General features: G+C 31.6%; 4 protein-coding genes across 10 annotated transcripts; 1 reads left to right on the forward strand and 3 right to left on the reverse strand.

Annotated features, from left to right (window-relative positions):
• Positions 1-96: 96 nt before the first annotated feature.
• Positions 97-6,856, reverse strand: Syx6 (Syntaxin 6). 3 transcript variants are annotated; one of them, XM_067353469.1, is made up of 7 exons: positions 6,452-6,851; positions 5,316-5,533; positions 4,979-5,073; positions 4,603-4,662; positions 3,662-3,894; positions 3,409-3,503; positions 97-327 (listed from the first exon to the last, which is right to left on the reverse strand). In XM_067353469.1, the coding sequence occupies exons 1-7, from the start codon at positions 6,484-6,486 to the stop codon at positions 251-253; spliced, it is 813 nt and encodes a 270-aa protein (XP_067209570.1). In that variant the 5' UTR covers positions 6,487-6,851; the 3' UTR covers positions 97-250. The 3 variants fall into 3 exon arrangements, with proteins under 3 accessions (XP_067209570.1, XP_067209568.1, XP_067209569.1); XM_067353467.1 differs by lacking the exon at positions 97-327 and having other exon boundaries at positions 938-3,503; positions 6,452-6,856; XM_067353468.1 differs by lacking the exons at positions 97-327; positions 6,452-6,851 and adding an exon at positions 5,868-6,044 and having other exon boundaries at positions 938-3,503.
• Positions 6,857-7,384: 528 nt separating this feature from the next.
• On the reverse strand, positions 7,385-10,786 carry LOC105669247 (gamma-soluble NSF attachment protein). Of its 2 annotated transcripts, XM_067353466.1 has the most exons (9): positions 10,500-10,786; positions 10,158-10,225; positions 9,847-9,931; positions 9,576-9,593; positions 9,282-9,489; positions 8,877-9,125; positions 8,455-8,712; positions 8,221-8,364; positions 7,385-7,446 (listed from the first exon to the last, which is right to left on the reverse strand). In XM_067353466.1, exons 1-8 carry the CDS (start codon positions 10,547-10,549, stop codon positions 8,233-8,235), a joined length of 1,068 nt encoding a protein of 355 aa, XP_067209567.1. In that variant the 5' UTR covers positions 10,550-10,786; the 3' UTR covers positions 7,385-7,446; positions 8,221-8,232. The 2 variants fall into 2 exon arrangements, with proteins under 2 accessions (XP_067209567.1, XP_067209566.1); XM_067353465.1 differs by having other exon boundaries at positions 7,385-8,364; positions 10,500-10,785.
• A 1,057-nt stretch (positions 10,787-11,843) lies between these two features.
• Chrac-14 (DNA polymerase epsilon subunit 3 Chrac-14) lies at positions 11,844-12,767 on the forward strand. The gene is made up of 2 exons (XM_012362069.2): positions 11,844-11,965; positions 12,279-12,767. The coding sequence occupies exon 2, from the start codon at positions 12,279-12,281 to the stop codon at positions 12,669-12,671; it is 393 nt and encodes a 130-aa protein (XP_012217492.1). The 5' UTR covers positions 11,844-11,965; the 3' UTR covers positions 12,672-12,767.
• Positions 12,768-14,163: 1,396 nt separating this feature from the next.
• Positions 14,164-20,187, reverse strand: LOC105669224 (E3 ubiquitin-protein ligase LRSAM1-like). 4 transcript variants are annotated; one of them, XM_012362064.2, is made up of 13 exons: positions 19,806-20,187; positions 19,373-19,615; positions 18,879-19,262; positions 17,350-17,379; positions 16,729-16,830; positions 16,473-16,581; positions 16,204-16,365; positions 16,035-16,134; positions 15,600-15,843; positions 15,411-15,536; positions 15,058-15,252; positions 14,728-14,925; positions 14,164-14,491 (listed from the first exon to the last, which is right to left on the reverse strand). In XM_012362064.2, the coding sequence occupies exons 1-13, from the start codon at positions 19,887-19,889 to the stop codon at positions 14,366-14,368; spliced, it is 2,103 nt and encodes a 700-aa protein (XP_012217487.1). In that variant the 5' UTR covers positions 19,890-20,187; the 3' UTR covers positions 14,164-14,365. The 4 variants fall into 4 exon arrangements, with proteins under 4 accessions (XP_012217487.1, XP_012217485.1, XP_012217486.1 ...); XM_012362062.2 differs by having other exon boundaries at positions 18,849-19,262; XM_012362063.2 differs by lacking the exon at positions 17,350-17,379 and having other exon boundaries at positions 18,849-19,262.
• Positions 20,188-20,192: the final 5 nt, after the last annotated feature.

Here is a 20,192-nt window from a genome sequence, read left to right on the forward strand (position 1 = left end):
ATTTTTATGGGGGGGTCTTTGGGGGGTAATTACAATAAACACTATTGTATCTGTGTTAATGATGAGAGACATTTAAAGAGTGATTACCATCATAAATTATTATAATAATGATATTTATTTTTGTCATTCATAAAATCTCACTATCAATAATAGGTACGTTAAACAGACTTAGATTATTTCTTAAAGCTACAAAAAGAACTCTTATCGCGAGAGAGAGGAGATGAAGAGGAAGGAAGCTACAGGACACAGTTCATTTAATTATGAACAAAATGATTAAAAACACCAATATAGCAGTCAACACTCCAATGGCTACCCATTGTCTCCGATCTAGAACAAACGGAAAGTAACATCACATGCGTCACTCGAGATTTTTACGAGATCGATGCGAATCATTTACGAGATTAAATTGTGGTTTTACATTTTCATGAAAGTACTTGTATCGTGATTAATACAAATTTGTTGATTACAACATTGTTCCAGCCGATGCTTCTATTTTAAAATATTCATAGGACTCAATTATGATTCTTAATTTACTTTTTATTTTGATTTATTCTATTTTAGCTTTGCTTGAAAAACAGTTGATAAATATTCTTTCTATTTAACTCTAAACTCGGCTAAATTACCGAAGTAAAGATTAAAACAGTAAAATTTATAACATAGAATATCAATTGTATAACTTTCAGAATTGTATATATTATAATTGGAATTCATACAGTTACTCACAAAATTCTGATCAAAAGTATTGAAAAATTCAATTATTCAGGAATAGCTGTAATTATGATTTATTATTTTGTATCTCTTTCTAATAAAATACAGAAGATACATAAAAAAGATTTAGAAATGCAAGAGAGAAAACTTTACACAGAATTTTTCAAATATTTTTTATGAATCTCGTGAGTATAACTGTAAATATTAGTCTAAAATAAAAAATCGTAAGGAAGAGGAGTATTTATAGTTGTTTACAATTCACAATACAAATCGGTTCTCAAGTTTTATTCGTCACTATATTCTCTTTTTCCTTTTTTTCACAATTGGTCATCGACGAGAAAGAGAGAGATAACAATAAAACTACGTTTTTGTTCGATTACATTTACAATCTCTACGCTTTTCTCGACTCACATATATATATATATATATATATTCCTTAAAGTTCTTATGCACAAATTGTCTTCTTTAACAAAGAAAAATATATAACCATTATCTTCAATAGGTTTTTTTAACGTATCATATATTTCTTTTTAATTTCCAAAATTTCTCACATACAGCTATGAAAAAATGGGATTTCAATGCATAATTTCCATTAAAATAATTTGTGCAAGATTTGTTTTGGAATGCAAATTCTGAAGTATATTTAATTCTTTAATTTGATTTTTTATTTCTTATATGTTCCTGAAATACATTTAATTACTTAATTTAACTTCTTTAATTCTGAAATTTCTGACTTTGTATAGATTCTTGAAATCTTAAATTCTTTGACTATTTTATTCTTATTTTTTTTAATTCTTACATTTTTAGGTATTTAATTTCCTTTTTATAGATCTTTCGATTCTAAGATTCTAAATTTTTACGCGTGTTGGATCTTTAAATTATCCTTACTCTTTCCTTTGGAGAGATGATGTTAATCTTCTTTGCATTGCTGATATTTAGAACTTCAATACTTTACTTTTTAAATTTTTCTCTTATTTTGAATTTTCCAAAATATTGTACTCTAAATAATATCTAACTAAATTCTTATTTTTCACTAAATTTATTTATTTTTGTTTTTCTCAAGGATAGAGAATTAAAACATGCGACTTATGGGGTGACCTGTACATCCTTTGGGTGCTTAAATTATGTTCAATAATTGCACAATATATAATTTTACTAAAAGTGCTCCCTCGGCAATCTAACTGGTCCGTTCTGATTTCAACGTTACACTCGCATTTTTTGAACAAGGCTCAATATATCCTTGGTAATTGTAATAAACTACGTCATCTTACGTAGCAACGATCAAAATAAATTGATTAATTTTTTCACTTTTTAAAATTTTTTTTTCTAAAACTTACATCGGCCGACATAATGTTTTAATCTATTGCGATCTAAACCGCAACATATGATCTATTTGCATCTAAGTAGAGGATTTTAATTTTGTCCTTACTTTATTTTTATTTTACTTCTAATTTTCACTTTATTTCTACTTATAATTAGTGCTAATTATAATTAGTGAAGAGAGTGTAACAAAAATGCAAAATATGATTAATATAACTATCTCGAAACAGAAACTCGCGTCGAAAGAGATTTACTCTTTCATTAAAAATTATTTATTTTTCAGTCAATTGTTAACCAAATTGTCAAATAAATTATTTACTAAACTTCTAAATTATTTTTAGATATTAAAATTAAAAAAAAGAATTACAAAGTTACGATTGATCATCATCTATTAATTACTTGCTAAATAATTAATCAATTACTTGAAAAAATTGCAAAGTTGTTTTTTTATTTATAAAGTTAAAAAATTTATTTTCTAAATTATATTTTATTATCAAAACAACTTAGCTAATAATATAATTAAAATATAAATAAAACATTAAAATATAATTAATAATATAATTAATAATGCCATTTGTAATTGCTTTTTTATATAATTAATAAAAATAATTTAGATATCATTTAGTAAATAATTTTCTAAAACAGATAATATAACTAATTCAGATTACATAATTTTGATATTGGATAATATATAGGCTTCTCATTTGCAACAGCTTCTTTTTTTCTAGCAATAAATTTTTTCTCTAGCAACAAATTTAAAATTGGTATTTTTTCAATTTGATAGGAATTGTTGCAATTTTTAAATTTCTAAACATTTCTATTTGCGCTGATACACAAAATGCAAATTTGCACTACAAATCTGCAAAATAAAGTGTACTCTCCAGATTTTAAACAACCACCATCTTTTTAGCTATACAATTATCTAAAGAACAATCATATAGTTAAAGATTGATTCAACAACACCAATAAAAAATATTGCAGCTGTAAAGCTGTAAAGCTTCTCCTTTCCATGAAGTTATTTATCTTTTTTCTTACACTTTTTATTTATAAACTTTGCATGTATGTATTTTAATAATTTATATATTTAGCATTTTATTTATATATTTTTAATCTGTATCTTCTTCGAGTATAAATGTCAATGAAATAACATTAGAAAATGATTTTGACTGAGAATATTCAAAAATGTCATTACAATACTTCTCATTGATGTTGTCAAATTAAGGATCCAAGAGAATTAATCCCTGGAACACAGGAAACAGTTGGCGATTGTAGTGGACAGAGAGGAAAGAGAGGAGGGCTTGTTATCAGAGGCGATTAGATCGGCCATACTACTGGAGGCCGAGGGTGTAGTAGGGGCGGGAACATAATTATTATAGTTACCATTACTCATGTGTAGCACCTTGGCCATCTTCTTCATAGTGGCATCCAACTTGGAATCTGTTGTCTCCAACTCATTCCCAAATTCATCCAGCATTCTGCAAAAAGCATATCTCATAATAATAAAGGTAAAATAATAAATTACAAATTATATTATTGTATTATTAGCAGTATATATTAATATTGTTAAATAATATATAATTTTTCTCAACTGTATTACGAACAACTGAAGAAGATAAGATAAAATATTGCTTACACAGCTTGCTCATCCAGCTCGCTGTTGATTTGCCTAGATACCGTTTTCAAGGTGCCAACTGACTCCCCAATCATGTCTAATTGTTCGTCTTGTTGCCTCATCATGGAATTTTGCTGCTGTAATGTGTCACTGAGAAATTGCCTGTTTGGGCTATCCATTTCATTTTCCAACTTGCTGTACTTGGTGGTGCCATGATTGGTCGGCATTCTTGCAGGACTATTATCTAAAAGCGGCTGAAATTACATCAGATTTACATTATCATAGATATGTAACATAATCAGGACTGTCAAAATTATTGTAAATTAGATTTATTAATATATTTTTGATTAGAAGATATATCATATTTAATGTTCGGAAATTTTATAGTTTGATAAAGAGAAACCTGAATACCGTGTATACCATTGTAGTTCGCGAAGATTAGTAAACAAATTTATCAATTCTACAACGCTTGAACTGTCAAAATAATACTAATTGATAAGAGCAACATGACGAATCAATCCTTACAGGTTAAGTCAGAAAGTGCACTGAAATGCGTCAACCAATAGCCAAACGGTCGATAATGGCAACAAGATTAGACACGTTACTAAAAGATGTCGCTATAAAATAACAACACACCGCATGTTTTTTTACCTATTTTTTAAAAAATTACAAGATTTAGATTTATTAAATTTAAATTATTTTCTTATTGATGTAGATAAATGTTTTTTATTAAAATATTAATATAAAATTTTGAGATGTTCTAAATATTTACTTTTTTCCCATTTATTTTTCTGTATTGTTTATTATTTTCTTCATTTTTTATTTTATTTATGCTGATTTTACCATATTTTATTATTATATATATTGCCTATTTTTCCCAATATTTTTTCCCCACAGTATTTACTAGATATAGTTACGATGTAATTAAAATATAGTAGAATGTAATATAAATATACACAAACCTGTCTTGCTGTGCTGTCACGATCTCGGCTTCTGCTGAGGTTTAATTTGTCCTTCATGATCTGTGAAACGTTCAATGAATTAGTGTTAAGACGACAATCGTTAAAGTAAAGCGTTATACAATGATATTGTTTAATAATTTAACTAAGAATTAGAATAAAAGATCTAATATAGAAAATCAAAAGTATTGTTTAGCTTTAAAATATTATTAATAAGAGTCATTATTTTATTATTATAAAGAATTACTTTACAGTATTATAAAAAAAAATCAAACATCGACTGTATTGCCGAACAGTGCGAATAATTGCCGGAATAAATAAGAAAATTCTGTTTAGAAAAATGTAGACACATCAATTAATTAATTATTTAACATATTACCTTAACTTCCTCTCGTGCCTGCTCGATAAAGCTGCGTTGAACAGTAAGCTCCTTGTTGTCGATCTTAAATTTTGTCGGGTTCTTCTCAACAATACGTGCATAGGTATTAAGGACAATATAGAAAATGTAAGAACAAATAAATTTAAGAACAAAGAACAATTATAAAACAACTTCGTGTTTCAAATTCAAATTTCAATAAAATTAACACTCCTGTTACCGTGAACAAATATGATTTTTTCTTACAGTACGAATTTAAACTGAAATACATATTGAAGTTGAAATAAAATCTCTAAAGTTAATTAAAACGTAATTAGAATTTCAAATTGATAAAGGATATAAATAGTGTCCTCGAGGTCGTCGAGATCCCACTCGATAGAACGTAGCGCTTTCCGCAATTCGGTGGTGGTCCAGTCAAGCTCATCCGTACGCGAAATCGCTGATGCCGAGCCGCTCACCGGCGCACCACCGCCGGTCGGCGATATAATTGCAACATCCTGCAACTCGTTCCAACGACCGTACAAACCGCGGTTCTTATTCAATGCCTTGCACACCTCGCTGAAACAGTCAAAATTGCGTATCAGCAAATTGAGTTGCTGCTCGCCACACTTAATGTTTATCGAGGCAAATTCGCACAAGTACGCCCATATTTCAACCAAAAAAAAAAGCAATTGATATTTCAATTCACATCATTCAATACAAGAAAAAAATTCTATATATTTCACACACATTTCAATTTATACTTCAATTTTATTTAAATTTAACTGTATAATCACTATTTAATTCAAGTTGAATTTATGTAATTAGATATATAATTAGTTTCATTTTTATGGACATATTTTTATTTTTTATGCAGTTTTACGGTCATATTATTTCGTTATTCAATAATTACTGAGTAATTTCACGCATCGGCAACATTTGTGAGATCTATACTTTGCGAATCTTTATGTAAGTTTACTGTCTTCAAATAAAAATCGTTAATTTAGGAAGAAACGTCGATTTATGAATCACTTATTGTTTCACTAAAATGATAGATCTGTCAGACGCGAGTAACATCATGCAACGTTCATCATATGGGATCCACATCGCTCTGTCACACGGCGTGACAAGTGATTGGTTTTATTGGAACAATATGTCAGCTTGTGATAACATATACACGCAAGAGATATTCTTAGAAAAGAGAGATAAAACGCGACAACGCTTTGTCAATCGGTCGCCGCATCAATTTTCTCTTAATCCGTAATATCACACCTTCGACCGATAGCTCTTATCGGCGGCGCCGTTATCAGCGTGTTTACGAGCGCTCTCCTCACGCGCGCGGACACTCTCACTCGATCTCGCAAAAAGAAAAAATCCCCATGACAATGACATGGCAAGGGATCCACACTCGAATTGTTATCTTTCTTTTCGGCCACGCGACGTAACGTCGATCGCGAAAAAATCAATGCACTCGCTTCTATACCGCGGTACACTTACTCCTTGACGACAAAGAACGGATTTTCCAGCGTCATTCCTCCCTCGCTCCGTCTTTGAATTTAAAGTCTGATCCGCGGCCCGTCTCGCCGCGAAGGCGGCGCGGCACCCTCGGTGGAAGCGCGATCGCGCCTCAGCCGCTCGCTCATCGGTGGAATAAAATTCCGTGCGCGCCCGAGGTCCGAGGAACGGTACGCTCGTACGCGGGAAACGCTGTGCACCTGCTGTCTCTGACTACGCTGCAGCGAAAAACGGACAATAGGCCCTGCGACGCGCAAGTTCGGCCACTCGCTCGCAGCACCACTCGCGATTGCTCGCGATGTCGTGACGTCTGCTTGCGTCTGCTCCGGCTGGCTCCGGCTCTAGCACCGCCAACCACTATTTATTTGATTTTCATGGTCGTGCGCGCCCCGGCGCGGCGCGTCACGACGCCATGCAAGGCTGGCGATTGCTGTGATATTGATTCATCGTATGAATATGAGGCATTGTTCATATGGTCGTCACTAAAAATTTTTTATTCATTTTTGGAAGCTTTTGTTTAGCGAAAGAAAAATTGCTAAAATTTTTTTAAAACTTTCATTGTGCTATTCTATTTCGCAAGTTTTAGAACATTTCGTATATGTCGTGCATCGAATAGAGACGTACAAATTCTCTGATAGATTTTATGCATCTACATAAATTCGTCTGAATAGATCTTTACGATCAAGCAAATTTATACAGTCGCGCGCGACATATTTAAATTCACGTAAAGTCTCGTGAGTTTTAAATTTGATTATGCATATACAATTTGATCCTCCGTAGATTCATGCATTCTAAAAAGAATTCATCCTTGTCTCGATTCCAATTCTTGCATAAACATGTACCATTGCATAATTCTAGTTTATCCCTTGCTGACATTCTGTTCTTTTTAGTTGCATTTGCAGTATCTTCTTTCAATTTCTCCTTTCTTTAAATACGTAGTTATATATTTATTCCATAATGCAGAAAATATATTACAGCTGAAAGTAACAGATGCGATTACACGCGACTGATACATATAATCCATTTTAGTATTATTTAAGTATTATTTAAGTGAATTCTTGTCTTTGTAGAAACTAATCCTGAAATAAACTTTCGTTGATTAAAGTATACTTTATCGCAAATAAAACATTAACATTGGGATATAACATTTTCGTATGTTTTGTTCTGTTAAACTCTCATCATTGTAACAATTAAGTATAACGATCGCTAAGATAGTGCTAAATAGTGCTGAAAAACTAAATATTCATTTGTACTACTTTTGCCATGGCACGGACCAGCCTTCAATTAAAATATGTACAGCATTAGCTAATTATTATATTAGTCAAAAATATTAAGATTAATTGTTTTAAATACACACACGCATAAAATAAAAAATAAAATATAGACATTTAAAACGTTTTTAACATTGCTATATACCGAATGTCCCACCAAAAAGTTAAATTATCAGAATATCTAATTATTTCCTTTATTTTGTGACGATATAAAAAAAAAATTTCAAACATAACTTTTATGGTTTTGAATTATTTTTCTGCATTCAAGGAAACAATTAGATATCCTGCTTCTGGCGACACATTATGTAGTTTTTTCCAACAAAAGTATATTTTGCATTTACATTTTACATTTTTATATTAAATTTTGAAACTTTCAAGAATATGCCGAATTTATTAACGAATAGATTAAACTGTTTCCAAACACTCGATATACATGCAATGGTTAGGGTTACATTTTACAAGCAGCGAAAAATTTCTTACATCTAATGCCTTTTAACACAGGCCTTCCTCATAATCGTCCTCTTCCTCCGCTTTTTTCACCGGTTTCGACTGTGATGCACTTTCCGGCTTCTTTTCGGTTATTTTTTCTGCTGGTTGGTTAGTTTTATTAATTTCATTATGTTCCTAAAAAAATAAACAAACGTTTTATTGTGTTTATAATTAAATATAATAATAATAAAAATGAAGAAAATGAAACATAATGATAAAACTCACGTGTTTAACTTCCGATTCAACAGAAGCTTGTGTCATGACTTTGGATGCGTTGGGAGATACATAGGATTCTGCGGCATTGGCCCTTATTCCAGTAGGCTGGATAACATAAGGACTATCTTGCTGCGGTAAGGGCAAACCTCGCGCCAGCTTTGCATATTCTACATCCATGTGCTTGATAAAGGGATTATTAAGCGCCGCCCGAGCTGCATCTGCGTCCTCGTTGTCATATGCTTGCAGCAGCATTTCCAATGTTTGCACCTGGAAGAGTCAAAAAATTGATTATCAATTAAAATACTTTCATGACTTTTATTACGTATATATTTTCACAATATAAAATTATGACATTGAATGTATGCGATATTCATACACAATGCAGCCATGAAAGTGTTAAGTAAAAAGAATTTATTATTTTTCAGATATACTTCGGGAGCCTCGCAGTAGTTTCCCCATTCCTTGAAAGCTTTTTCAGCCGCCACTTGATCGCCCCGTGCTAACTGCACCAACACCAGTGCCACGGTTAGTCTCCCAATTGATTGCCAGTGCTTGATTTCCTGATACATGCCAATCTCACGGCGAATCGCGTCCGCTGCCTCGTCATACATCTGCAGTTTCACTAACAATCTCGCAATTTTGCTCAAATATTCCGCCGCACTCCGTGGACTGTCCTCACCCTGGAATTATATCACTTTCAGATCTCTTAACTTTTTGATATAATCTTAATGAAAATCTTTTCACAATTTTCTAAATATTAGTTTTCTTTTTATTTATTTTTGCATTTTATAATATATTTTTATTTTTATCTTGTAAAATATAAAATAGCCGTCTACCATGAATATGTCAGCCGCGCGTTTAAATAATTGCAGAGCCTGTTGGGGCTGTGTAGCTTCCAGCATTTTGGCTGCTTTGTCGAGAGCAGTTACACCTGACTCAGGTGAACCATGCTGCTGAAAGAGGCTACAGGCACTGTGAGCTAACGTTGGTACCTCTGACAGATCTCCCATTTCCTTGCAAATAAGCAGAGCCTGCTCAATGTTCCTAAAAAATTTGTATTCTTATAATATCGAATATATTGCACAAGATGCAACCTAAATTCTGTATATATGTGTACATATAATACATACTTTGCTGCATGGAACCATCTATATTGCATTAAATTGTAGTATTAAGGAAAATTAAAGAGAGAAAAAGAGAGAATATATTAAATATACAAATAAAATAAATTATAAAAGATAAAAAAAACAAATATTTTCATAATATCAAACATATACTTATAAAATTTAAGTGTTAATAATCTCAGTAAATAATCTCATGACATTTCGAGTTGTTGCAAATAAAATAAAAATATTTAGAATTGTAAAATTGTAAGATTCCTTTTAATATATAAAAGGATACGCTTTAGTCTGTTTGAAACAGTCAGCCGCCTTTTTCAAACAATCTTTGCATTGTACATACGACTTAGCTATTCGAAAGCATGTTGCTAAAAGAGAAAAAGTAGACAAGTACAGCTTTAACTGCAGTTTTTGTAAAACTTTTGAACAATTAATTAATTTTACTTTTATTAAGATATAAATTGCTTTGGGTGCAATTCTTTAAAAATTATTATTAAAATACATCTAATTTTGAAACTATTGCATATTTTACTATTATTCTAATATAATATTTTTCCTATATATTTATAACAAAATTTGTTAATAGCTTTTTACCTGCATGTGAGTATTCATCAGCTGCCACCTCATAATCAGGTCGCCATTTCAAGAAAGTAGGTTTTAAGCTGCAAAAGAAATTTATTTAATGAATAAGTTTCCAAATACTGTGTACAATAAGAGCATAGAAGATTTTTATAATCGTACAATTCAATAACAAATTTTAATTATTTAATAATCTATAAATATTAAAAGAGATGCAATAGTGCTCCTCCACAATAAGCAACTGTATTGATTTAAAATATAATTAGATATTTTCCTGACATTCAAACAATTAAGAAATGTCAAAAAAATCTCAGAGTGAGATCAAAATATCCGCGAAAAAGAAAAAGAAGTACTTACGCTTTTTCAGCCTGTCGTATATGCTCATTTGCCTCCTCGATCTTTGACATTTTTCTCCGAATGGTGCCGTTGTATTCTTCTCGTCAAATATAACGACAATAGAATTATGTCAATTGAAATGTATTGTTCAGTTTTGTGGAGGTATGCACAGATGCCGAAATAAATCTTTATCTTTTATATTTATCACTCATAAAAATGACGTATTCGGGACTACGAAGTACATATAACACCAAGAAGACTAGAGACAAGAGGCCGAACTCGACGATAACCTAGTTTAATTTAGCAACTGTAACGCCGTATGACGGAATCTATCAAAACTAAAAAATCTGCAGACGATTGCAGCGCTTTAGCGGAATATACAGGAACTAAAAAACTATAGGCGACTGCAGAGCCTGAACGGAACATGGAGGAACTAAAAAACTGTGGACGATTGTAGCGCTTTAATGGAATATAGAGGAACTAGAAAAACCTAAGGTGATTGCAGCGCCTAAACGGATTATGGAGAAACTAAAAAATCTATGAGCGATTGCAGCGCTTGAATGGAATATGAAGAAACTAAAGAATCTATGGGCGATTGTAGCGCTTTAATGGAATATAGAGGAACTAAAAAACTATAGGCGATTGCAGCGCCTGAATAGAATATGGAGAAACTAAAAAATCTATAGGCGATTGCAGCGCTTTAACGGAATATAATGAAACTAAAAAAACTATAGGCGATTGCAGCGCCTGAACGGAATATGGAGGAACTATAAAATCTATGGGTGATTGCATTTAAGTAAGGTACTAGATATGTAGGTATTCTCATCCGCCATTTTGGTTCCTACTAAATGGAGAATTATAGCGTATATAGTATAGTATAGCGTACATGTGTAACACGTCAATTATTAAAAATGATTCAGGACTTTTTTCGACTCATTTTTTGGCAAGGAATAACGCTTATGTACTTAGTGGGCAGTCTTTAATAGCGTTTTCGATTATACAGGATTTGAACGACCCAGGGTTGATCAATCACTATTTTACTATAAATGCAAGTCTTTCATTGGTGGAGAGGTTGCAATGACGTCATTAACCAACCCTGGGTCGTTCAAATCCTGTATAATCGAAAACGCTATAAGTGTCACCCTGTATACGCTATAATTCTCCATCTAATAGGAACCAAAATGGCGGATGAGAATACCTACATATCTAGTGCCTTAATTTAAGCGGAATATTTAAGCCAGCATCACATTGTGCAACTTGTTGCAGCAATTCGCTTGCGATTTAGTAAGTTACCAGAAATGCTGAGTGCCGTATGGTGCATTTTTAATAGTTTACTAGATTGTATGCAAATCGTATGCTGCAACAAGTTGCATAGTCTGATACAGGCTTAAGAAATCTGCGATGGCGGATTGTCTACTACGCATGCTTGTTTTTCTGGAAACAAGTCCAGTAAAGTTTATCCTATGTGTTGTAGGTTGTAGGTTAAGGTAACAATATTATTTTTATTGCATAATTTTTGTTTATATTTTTTTATAATTTTTACATTATTTTAAAATAGAATAAGCTATATTATTTTATTTCATTTTTTGTATGTTCTATAAAATTATAATATTTACATTTCATCAAATTTTACATTGTTTATGAAACAATACTATCATGTGTTACTTTTATTTTGCACTTAACTCTCTTTTAACAAATTTTATGTTATAATATATTGCAATATTTGCTATAGATATGTAAGATTATCATATTTTATATTGTTTAATTCATAAACTTATAAAACTTATAAACGTGAATTAGATGGCTGAGCGGTTAGAAGATCTAAATCTGCCTAATGCAGTCGTAACCAGAATTGTCAAGGAAGCTTTACCAGACGGAGTAACAGTTGGAAAGGACGCCAGAACAGCAGTGGCTAAGGCTGCATCTATTTTTATACTTTATCTTACATCATCTGCCAATGTAATAGCCAAGAAGGGCAATCGCAAGACTATCAGCGGACCGGATGTAATTCAGGCAATGGTGGATATCGAATTTGATCAATTCATTGATCCACTGCAGGAATCTTTGGAGAACTGGAAAAAGGTTCAAAAAGAAAAGAAGGATGCAACATCAAAGAAAAAGCAGCAAAAAAAGGATGAAGATGATGTTAATGGTGAGGATGAAGAAGCAGGAAAAGAAGTTATAGTTTTGTAAGAACCAAGTTTATCATACTATATATTATTAAATAAGCATATATTGTTAATTTACTTAATAGTGATAATTAAAAATATTTATAAAGAAAAGAGTAAAGAGCTTAGAGATAAATAATAATAAAAAACTTGTCTTAAGATAAACTAAAGAAGGATGAATATTTATTTTGGTGTTTGTTTAGTAACAATAATTTATATATTTTTATATATATCTTTCAATAATAGCTGTAATTTTTTAACGACTAGAAGATGCAACACCATGATTTAATGTTTTAATACACAGAAAAGAAGTTGGATTAGTTGTTCAAAAGTTAAAGACAGACTTGTAAACAAGCTTTATTATATCATTTGACAGCAATTTTTTCGCATAACTAATTGACAAAGCTAACGTTTACATAAAAAAGTAAAATTCAGATTGTATCAAGATTTGAAAGTGTTTTCACACAGAGATAATTGTTTATCAAAATTTGTCGTAAAAATTATTTTGTATAAAAGCTGGTTCTTTTTAATTTCACGCTCAACTACAAACAGATATTATGTTTTTCTATCTCTCTTTGAGATTTGTGTGTTGAATATATTATATATTCTGGATATGTTTGAAATAATGATTTATATATAAAGTAATTATAATTAGATATTATGGATGTAAAATATCCAGTCTTTGATTTTCTCAGAACTCACACTTTTTTAATCTTATTTAGTAATATCCTTCAAATAAAATATAATTAAAATCTATCTAAAGCAAAATATTTTGTAACATATATATATATATATATATTTTAAATTGTGTGCAAATAAAACATAGTTTCAGCTAAATTCACGGACGTCTTGTGTAGTATTTTAATATCTATCCATAATTCTCAAGATCACTCTGTATAATATATCTATATAATGTTGTATAATATATATAGCTTTATGACATAACATATCGATAAAGCATAAAATCTCACACGTTAGATTTGTTTTTGGACAAATAAATTGATTAAAGTTTTACTTTTTTTATATAGTTTTTATATTGATAAAAAAGAAAAAATGAGTAAAACTTTTAATGTATCTAATATTTTTCTGAATATATTACTTTATTTTACTAGTATTTCGTCTATTATTTAAATAACCGGTTAAAGTGCACATAAAAATATCGTTAAATTATAGTGGAATGCTATCTAGATTTTTACTAAGAAAAAGTCGATATAAAACTGGTCAAAGAATTTCCGAATGGGAAACAGTTGGATTTTATGGCAGAAAACTAGTTACTCACAAAATTGGTCAAATGTTTGAAATATTCCATTATATTTTTTAATAAGAAAGAAAAAAGAAGAGACAAATTTTTATACTTACAACTTATATGTTGTAAGAAGAAAAAAAATATAATTAGATAAAATATTCAACTAAAATAAATATTGGAAAAAATGAAATGATACGAAATACACTTGAGCAATTTTGTGAGCCACTATATACACAGCATTGATATATTTTTTCTATATAAGTATGTGAAATCGATATTCATGAGCATTATATTACCATGCAGTAATAAATATAATTGTGCGCGTTACATTTTCCATTATTATGGAAATAATTTATTCGCGCGTGCATGTGATCACAGATCAGGAAGAACAGCGTATTTTAGATGCTCACGAGGAGCACTAAATCGAACGATTAATCGCGAATAAGCTGAATATAAACAAGATTCTCGCGAATTTAAGGCTGCACAACTCGAACTTTGCGCTCTATTGAACTTCTGCACATTGGACACTCTGCAGAAATTTTATTCGCGCAAGGGGAGCAACAGCAGAGGTGTCCGCAGGGTAAGAAAATCACTTCACACTGTAAAAAGAGAGAAATCATATAATATAAAAAATATAGTTTATAATAATAAAAATTTTATCGTGCATTAAAATCACATGTGGGAAGTAGAAAAGTTATAAACACAGAGCAAAACAAATAGAAAAAATATAATATATATAATAATAAATAATGTGAACACACACCCATTATTGTAACATAATTTTAAAAAATATATTACGAGATAAACAGATGAAAATTTGAAAAAATATACTTACTTGCAGATCAAGGCAAATTACACATTCAATCATATTGATGTTCTGAACGAGATTACAGTCCTGATTACTGGTCGATGCTTCTTCGAGAGGTGCGGAAGGCATTGCGAGTGATCTGGATTCGTTCAATTTTACCTCTGCCAGATAATTTTCAACTGCCAACATTATAGCAGCGCGATCCTTTTCACAATTTATACCAATCTATAAAGCGAAAAAAAAAAACAATTTTATGTGTATACGACTATTAATTTTTTAAGTCTATTTTTTATACATTGTGAGTAATATTCTTTCTACATTGTGTATTAATGTTCTCTCTCTAATACAATTCCGTACATCTTGTAACTGTTCGTCGCTGATGTTCGGCAGCAAAGACGGCAATTTAGCCAGGAATGGAAGGCAGTGTAAAGCTCCTGCTATCGCCACGTGTCGTACCAGCATAGGTTCCAACATCTCCAGCAATCCTTGCGGTCGGGCTTCCATCAGAGATTGGTACTGCATCAGCCAGAACAAACTGCCCCGTCTCGCATTCTGTGAACATTTAATTAGTTTCACGAAAAATATTAGATGTAATAATAATACAATAAAATCAATAAGAAAAAAAATTAATTTTTCCAAATTTCTGACAAATAAAAAAACATTATTTGTCAGAAAAATTTGGAAAGAGACAGAAAGATATATATAATTACAGAGATGCATCGCTGTTGCTCTATTGTGTTAATTGTTTCTAGTAACTGGTCTCTCCTGGTTTTCTGCTGTTCCAATAAGTCTATAAGAATGGCTGTTAAAGCCACGCGTCTATCAGCAATTTCATTCTGAAAAAAATATATACATTAAAAATTATATGTATATAATTTGGGAGTTAAGCTAGAACTTACAAGTTGCTGATTGATCTCCAACTTTCTCCTTTCAAGCTCAATGTTGGTGAGCGCGGCCAATTGCGACTGCACTAGGTTCACTTGCTGCACAATGCTCCAGGAGCGTGCGTCGCTACGTTCCAGCAATGCTGCAACTGCCGCTTTCTGCAAAACTTCGTCCTGGCGTAAGCTGTCGACGAGGTCTTGTCTGTTTTTCTCCTGGTCGTGTACTACCTGCGCCAAATGGTCGTTCTTCCTCACCTCTCTAACATAATTCGAATTATATTTTCACGATGGTTCTTCATACGATAGTTATAAAACAAGTTATATATTCATAAGCAATCGTTTCAAAAATAAATTTTAAAAAAGTAAAGGAACATCTTTTCATGTGTTGACTCATTTTCAAAAAATAAAGTAGGTAATATACAGAAAAGTGAATTTATAACTTTTACTAACAGCGTAAGCAGTGATTGCGCATTGTAATCTCTATATTTCGTATATTCCTCCAATTTCCTCGCTCTGCACATTTCTTCCTCCAATAATTTCTCCATTGCAACTGCAAAACAGATTATTCATGTGCAAATTTCTAATTATACTTTCAAGTCATTCTGCGCTCGATACTCACGGAGAATATCTTTCATACGCAGTAGAGATTGTTCCGAGTGACAAGAGCTTAACAATTGCATCTCCTCCTGCTTCTCCTGTTCCACTAATTCTGCTTGACTTTGTCTTTCCTCTTCGCTGTTCTTTAGAAATTCTTTAATCACATTGTCGGCTTCCTTTTCAGCTGAAAGAAAAAGAAACTTATTATTTTTATCTAATATTCATCTCTTTATAATTAATAAATTGCACACCTAGTGTAAAATTTGTAAAGGATTCAAAGTGAGATCGTACCATTGTAAATATACGAAAGTAAACGCGTTCGATTTATATCTCTTTCCTGCTGCACTTTCTCGAGTTCTTGCTCCAATTGTATCTGCTGCAACGCTAAATTTTCCAAAAGCTGGAAACGTAACACTTTAATGGTTAAAGTATTTAGAATCTTTTTAATGCATTTGTATATGATAATTAACAAAATAAATAGTTACAGAAACATATTTCATTAATTTAATTTTGATTTAATGAATAAATACAATAATGTTTTCATTACTTTTTTCCTGTGCGCTTTAAGTGTGGATTGTACTTCCATCTCATATTCCTGCTGTTGTTTTATGTTTTTCTCAACCGCCAACAAGGCATTTTGTCGATGTTCCTGTCGAGAGTAAATTTTACTGTAATACATTTTTGCTATATATTATATATTTTTCAACTCATATATAGTAACATATTAAAACTTTTTAGTGCTACACAAATGAGATATTATTAAAAGAAACAGAGTTAATTACAGAAAAGAAATAGATCAGAAAAAATTATAAATTGTGAAAAAATTAAAAATAAATATTGTAGAAGAAATATATAATATATTCCAAACGATTATTATAAAATTGACAAAACTTAGATAAAAGAAAAAAAGACCGAAAACATGAATAAATTAAATAATCAGTATTTTAGTGATGTAAAAAACAAGATATTAGATATTTGCTTTATATTAAAAATTATGCTATAAAAATTTTGTTGTTCAAGTTTTTTTTCTATTAAATCAGTTTATTAATTGATTTTTATAGATTAGACCACTATTGCACTGAAGATTTTTTAAACTTATTACAATAAATTACAATAAAATGGATGATAAGTGAGAAGCATACGAAACTCAAAGAAGCGTCCAACATGCCTTCATTTTGTCTAGCTTCTGTAACGCTGCCTAAAAGAGAAAAAAAAGAGAAACGATGAATATGCGGAAACATCAAAAGCACATTCTGTGAGAGTTATGATCACTCGTAAAACTGATCAAATTCTGTTAAACTTTTTAATAATATAAAGCAGAAAAAAGTATGTAAAAGAAAAAGAGGATGTTAAAAATAGGTCGATTTTGGCCCATGGTGTAGAACAAAAACTACAAATGGTTTCTTATAGATTTTATACCGTAAAATCACGTGGTAAAGTCCGTTTTCCTCTAGACAGCGGGGAAAGTACAGAAAAATTGAAAAAAAGATCATACAAAATGCAATTTCCCGTATAAAAACACATGTACTTATGGATGTACTTGAGTGAACGCAAGTGTATAGTCAGAGTAAGGGAATCATTGAGCGGCTATTCTCTGACCGTACGACGTTAATGATTGCTGTGACAGCGCTGCCATACAAACAATTAGATATTATAATTCTCTTAGATGAGAAGAATCTGTCTGGAACAGATATAAAAATTGCTTGGAGTTTATACTGAGTACGGGAATCATTGAGCGGCTATTCTGTGACCGTATGACGTTGATTGATGTGACAGTGCTGCCATACAAACAATTAGATATTATAATTCTCTTAGATGAGAAGAGTCTGTCTGGAACAGATATAAGAATTACTTGGAGTTTATACTGAGCAAGGGGATGATTGGGCGGCTATTCTCTGACCGTAGGACGTCAATGATCGCTCTGATAGTGCTGCCATATTGAGAATTAGATATTATAATTCCTCTTGCAAGAGAAGAGTCTCTCTCGAACAGATATAAGAATTACTTGGAGTTTATACTGAGCAAGGGGATGATTGGGCGGCTATTGTGTGACCGTAGGATGTTAATGATTGCTCTGACAGCGCTGCCATACAAGCAATTAGATATTATAAGGATGTTAAAAATAGGTCGATTTTGGTCCATGGTGTGGAACCGAAACTACAAACAGTTTCTTATAGATTTTGAACACTTGTGTTCACTCAAGTATATCCAGAAGTACATGTGTTTTTATACGGGAAATTGCATTTTTCATGGTCTTTTTTTCAATTTTTCCGTACTTTCCCCGCTGTCTAGAGGAAAACGGACTTTACCACGTGATTCTACTGTATAAAATCTATAAGAAACCATTTGTAGTTTTGGTTCCACACCATGAGTCAAAATTGACCTATTTTTAACATCCTTCTTTTATAGTTTGTAAATATTGTATACACCAATAATATATTTCTAAAGTAAAAAGTATTTAAATATTTAATAGATTTGATCAATTTGATGAGTCACTGACAATTAGAGGCTGACAATTAGGATGTTGCTAAAATTATTTGACTGATTTAGAAACAAATTCATAGAATTAATATTAAATAATTTTGAAAAAAATTTTCTAATTGTCATCCTCTATCTAACAACAATAATATAGCCAGCAAATTGTTATGTTATACCATGTTATTATACCTGCACATCATTACTCTTATTGTTATATACCGTCTGCATGTCATCCGAACTTATGTCTCTTGAAATATCGGTCTCAGATACGGAATCTTCTGGCGAATACTCGATGCCACTCTCGTTCGCCAGAAACGCGATGATCACTATCGTGCCGCCATCCAAAATATCTTGAGGTGGATACAAAAGATTCAGTCCATCGATATTCAAACTTGTTAATTGTTGAGCATAACCCAGAGATTTGGGCAACTTCTGCAGTGATTTATTGTAGCTGATGTCCAAATTGGTAAGCTGCTGCATCTGTCCAATACCCTCAGGTAATTGTTTTAAGTTGTTCCTCGAGACATTTAGAATTGTTAATTTACTCAAGTGAACTATTTCATTAGGCAGTTTGCGAATATTGTTGTCTTGCAAATAAAGTTCCTAAAGAACAAAATAAATCACAAAATTTTAGTATTATTGATAATATAAGCAGTAAAATTTATGATACATTAATATATCATATAAAACTATCATAGCACAATTTAATATACCTTGAGAGAAGTGAGATACATAATATCCGAAGATAATGAATTAAATTCATTTCCATGAATGTCTAAGACAGTTAGCAGCGACAGATCACTTAAGGCACCTCCACCCGAGAGGGAGCTCAGCTTGTTATCAAACATTAGCAGGCTCTTCTTTCGGAACACCTTGCAGAGCGAATAAATACCCGATGGCACATGCTTCAAGGCACATTCCGACACATCAAACACTGGCTCTGGATTTTCTCTGGCCTGTAGAACATTATATAATAAATAATAATAATAAAACAGTGTAACATTTACTGAAGTTTATGATGCAAAAGCAATTGCATTGTATAAGTGTAAATGAATGGTTGCTTAATGTTAATTAATTCTGTATCGCAAAGACTATTATCAATTATTTAGATTACAGCCGTCATAATCTCAATTCGCAAATACGCACCAGGTACAACTTGTACTCAAGCCGCGCTTTGTAATCGGCGTTAGCCTTGCTCCCGTGCTTCCTCGACATCCTCCTTATTTGCATCCGTTGTCATGACAAGGGAGCAGGCGATGATCTCATTTCGCACTGTTTTACACGAGCGACATGTGATAAATGATAACAACACTTCAACGTTGTGTCAAGTACAGTGTTGGGACATGCCTGACCATTTTTTCAGATGAGTCTCTTGTGTACATAGTACGTCATTGACCACGTGACAGACGTCGTTAATTCCATATAAAAAAAGTTTTTCTTTTCGTTTATCGTAAAAGTGTCTTCAATCTACTTTTTGCAGCCAAGTTTTCTTCACACATTCTCTTTTCCTACATGAAAAAAAAATAGAGTAGC

Source organism: Linepithema humile, chromosome 4 (genome assembly GCF_040581485.1).
Source record: "Linepithema humile isolate Giens D197 chromosome 4, Lhum_UNIL_v1.0, whole genome shotgun sequence".
Taxonomy (NCBI): domain Eukaryota; kingdom Metazoa; phylum Arthropoda; class Insecta; order Hymenoptera; family Formicidae; genus Linepithema; species Linepithema humile.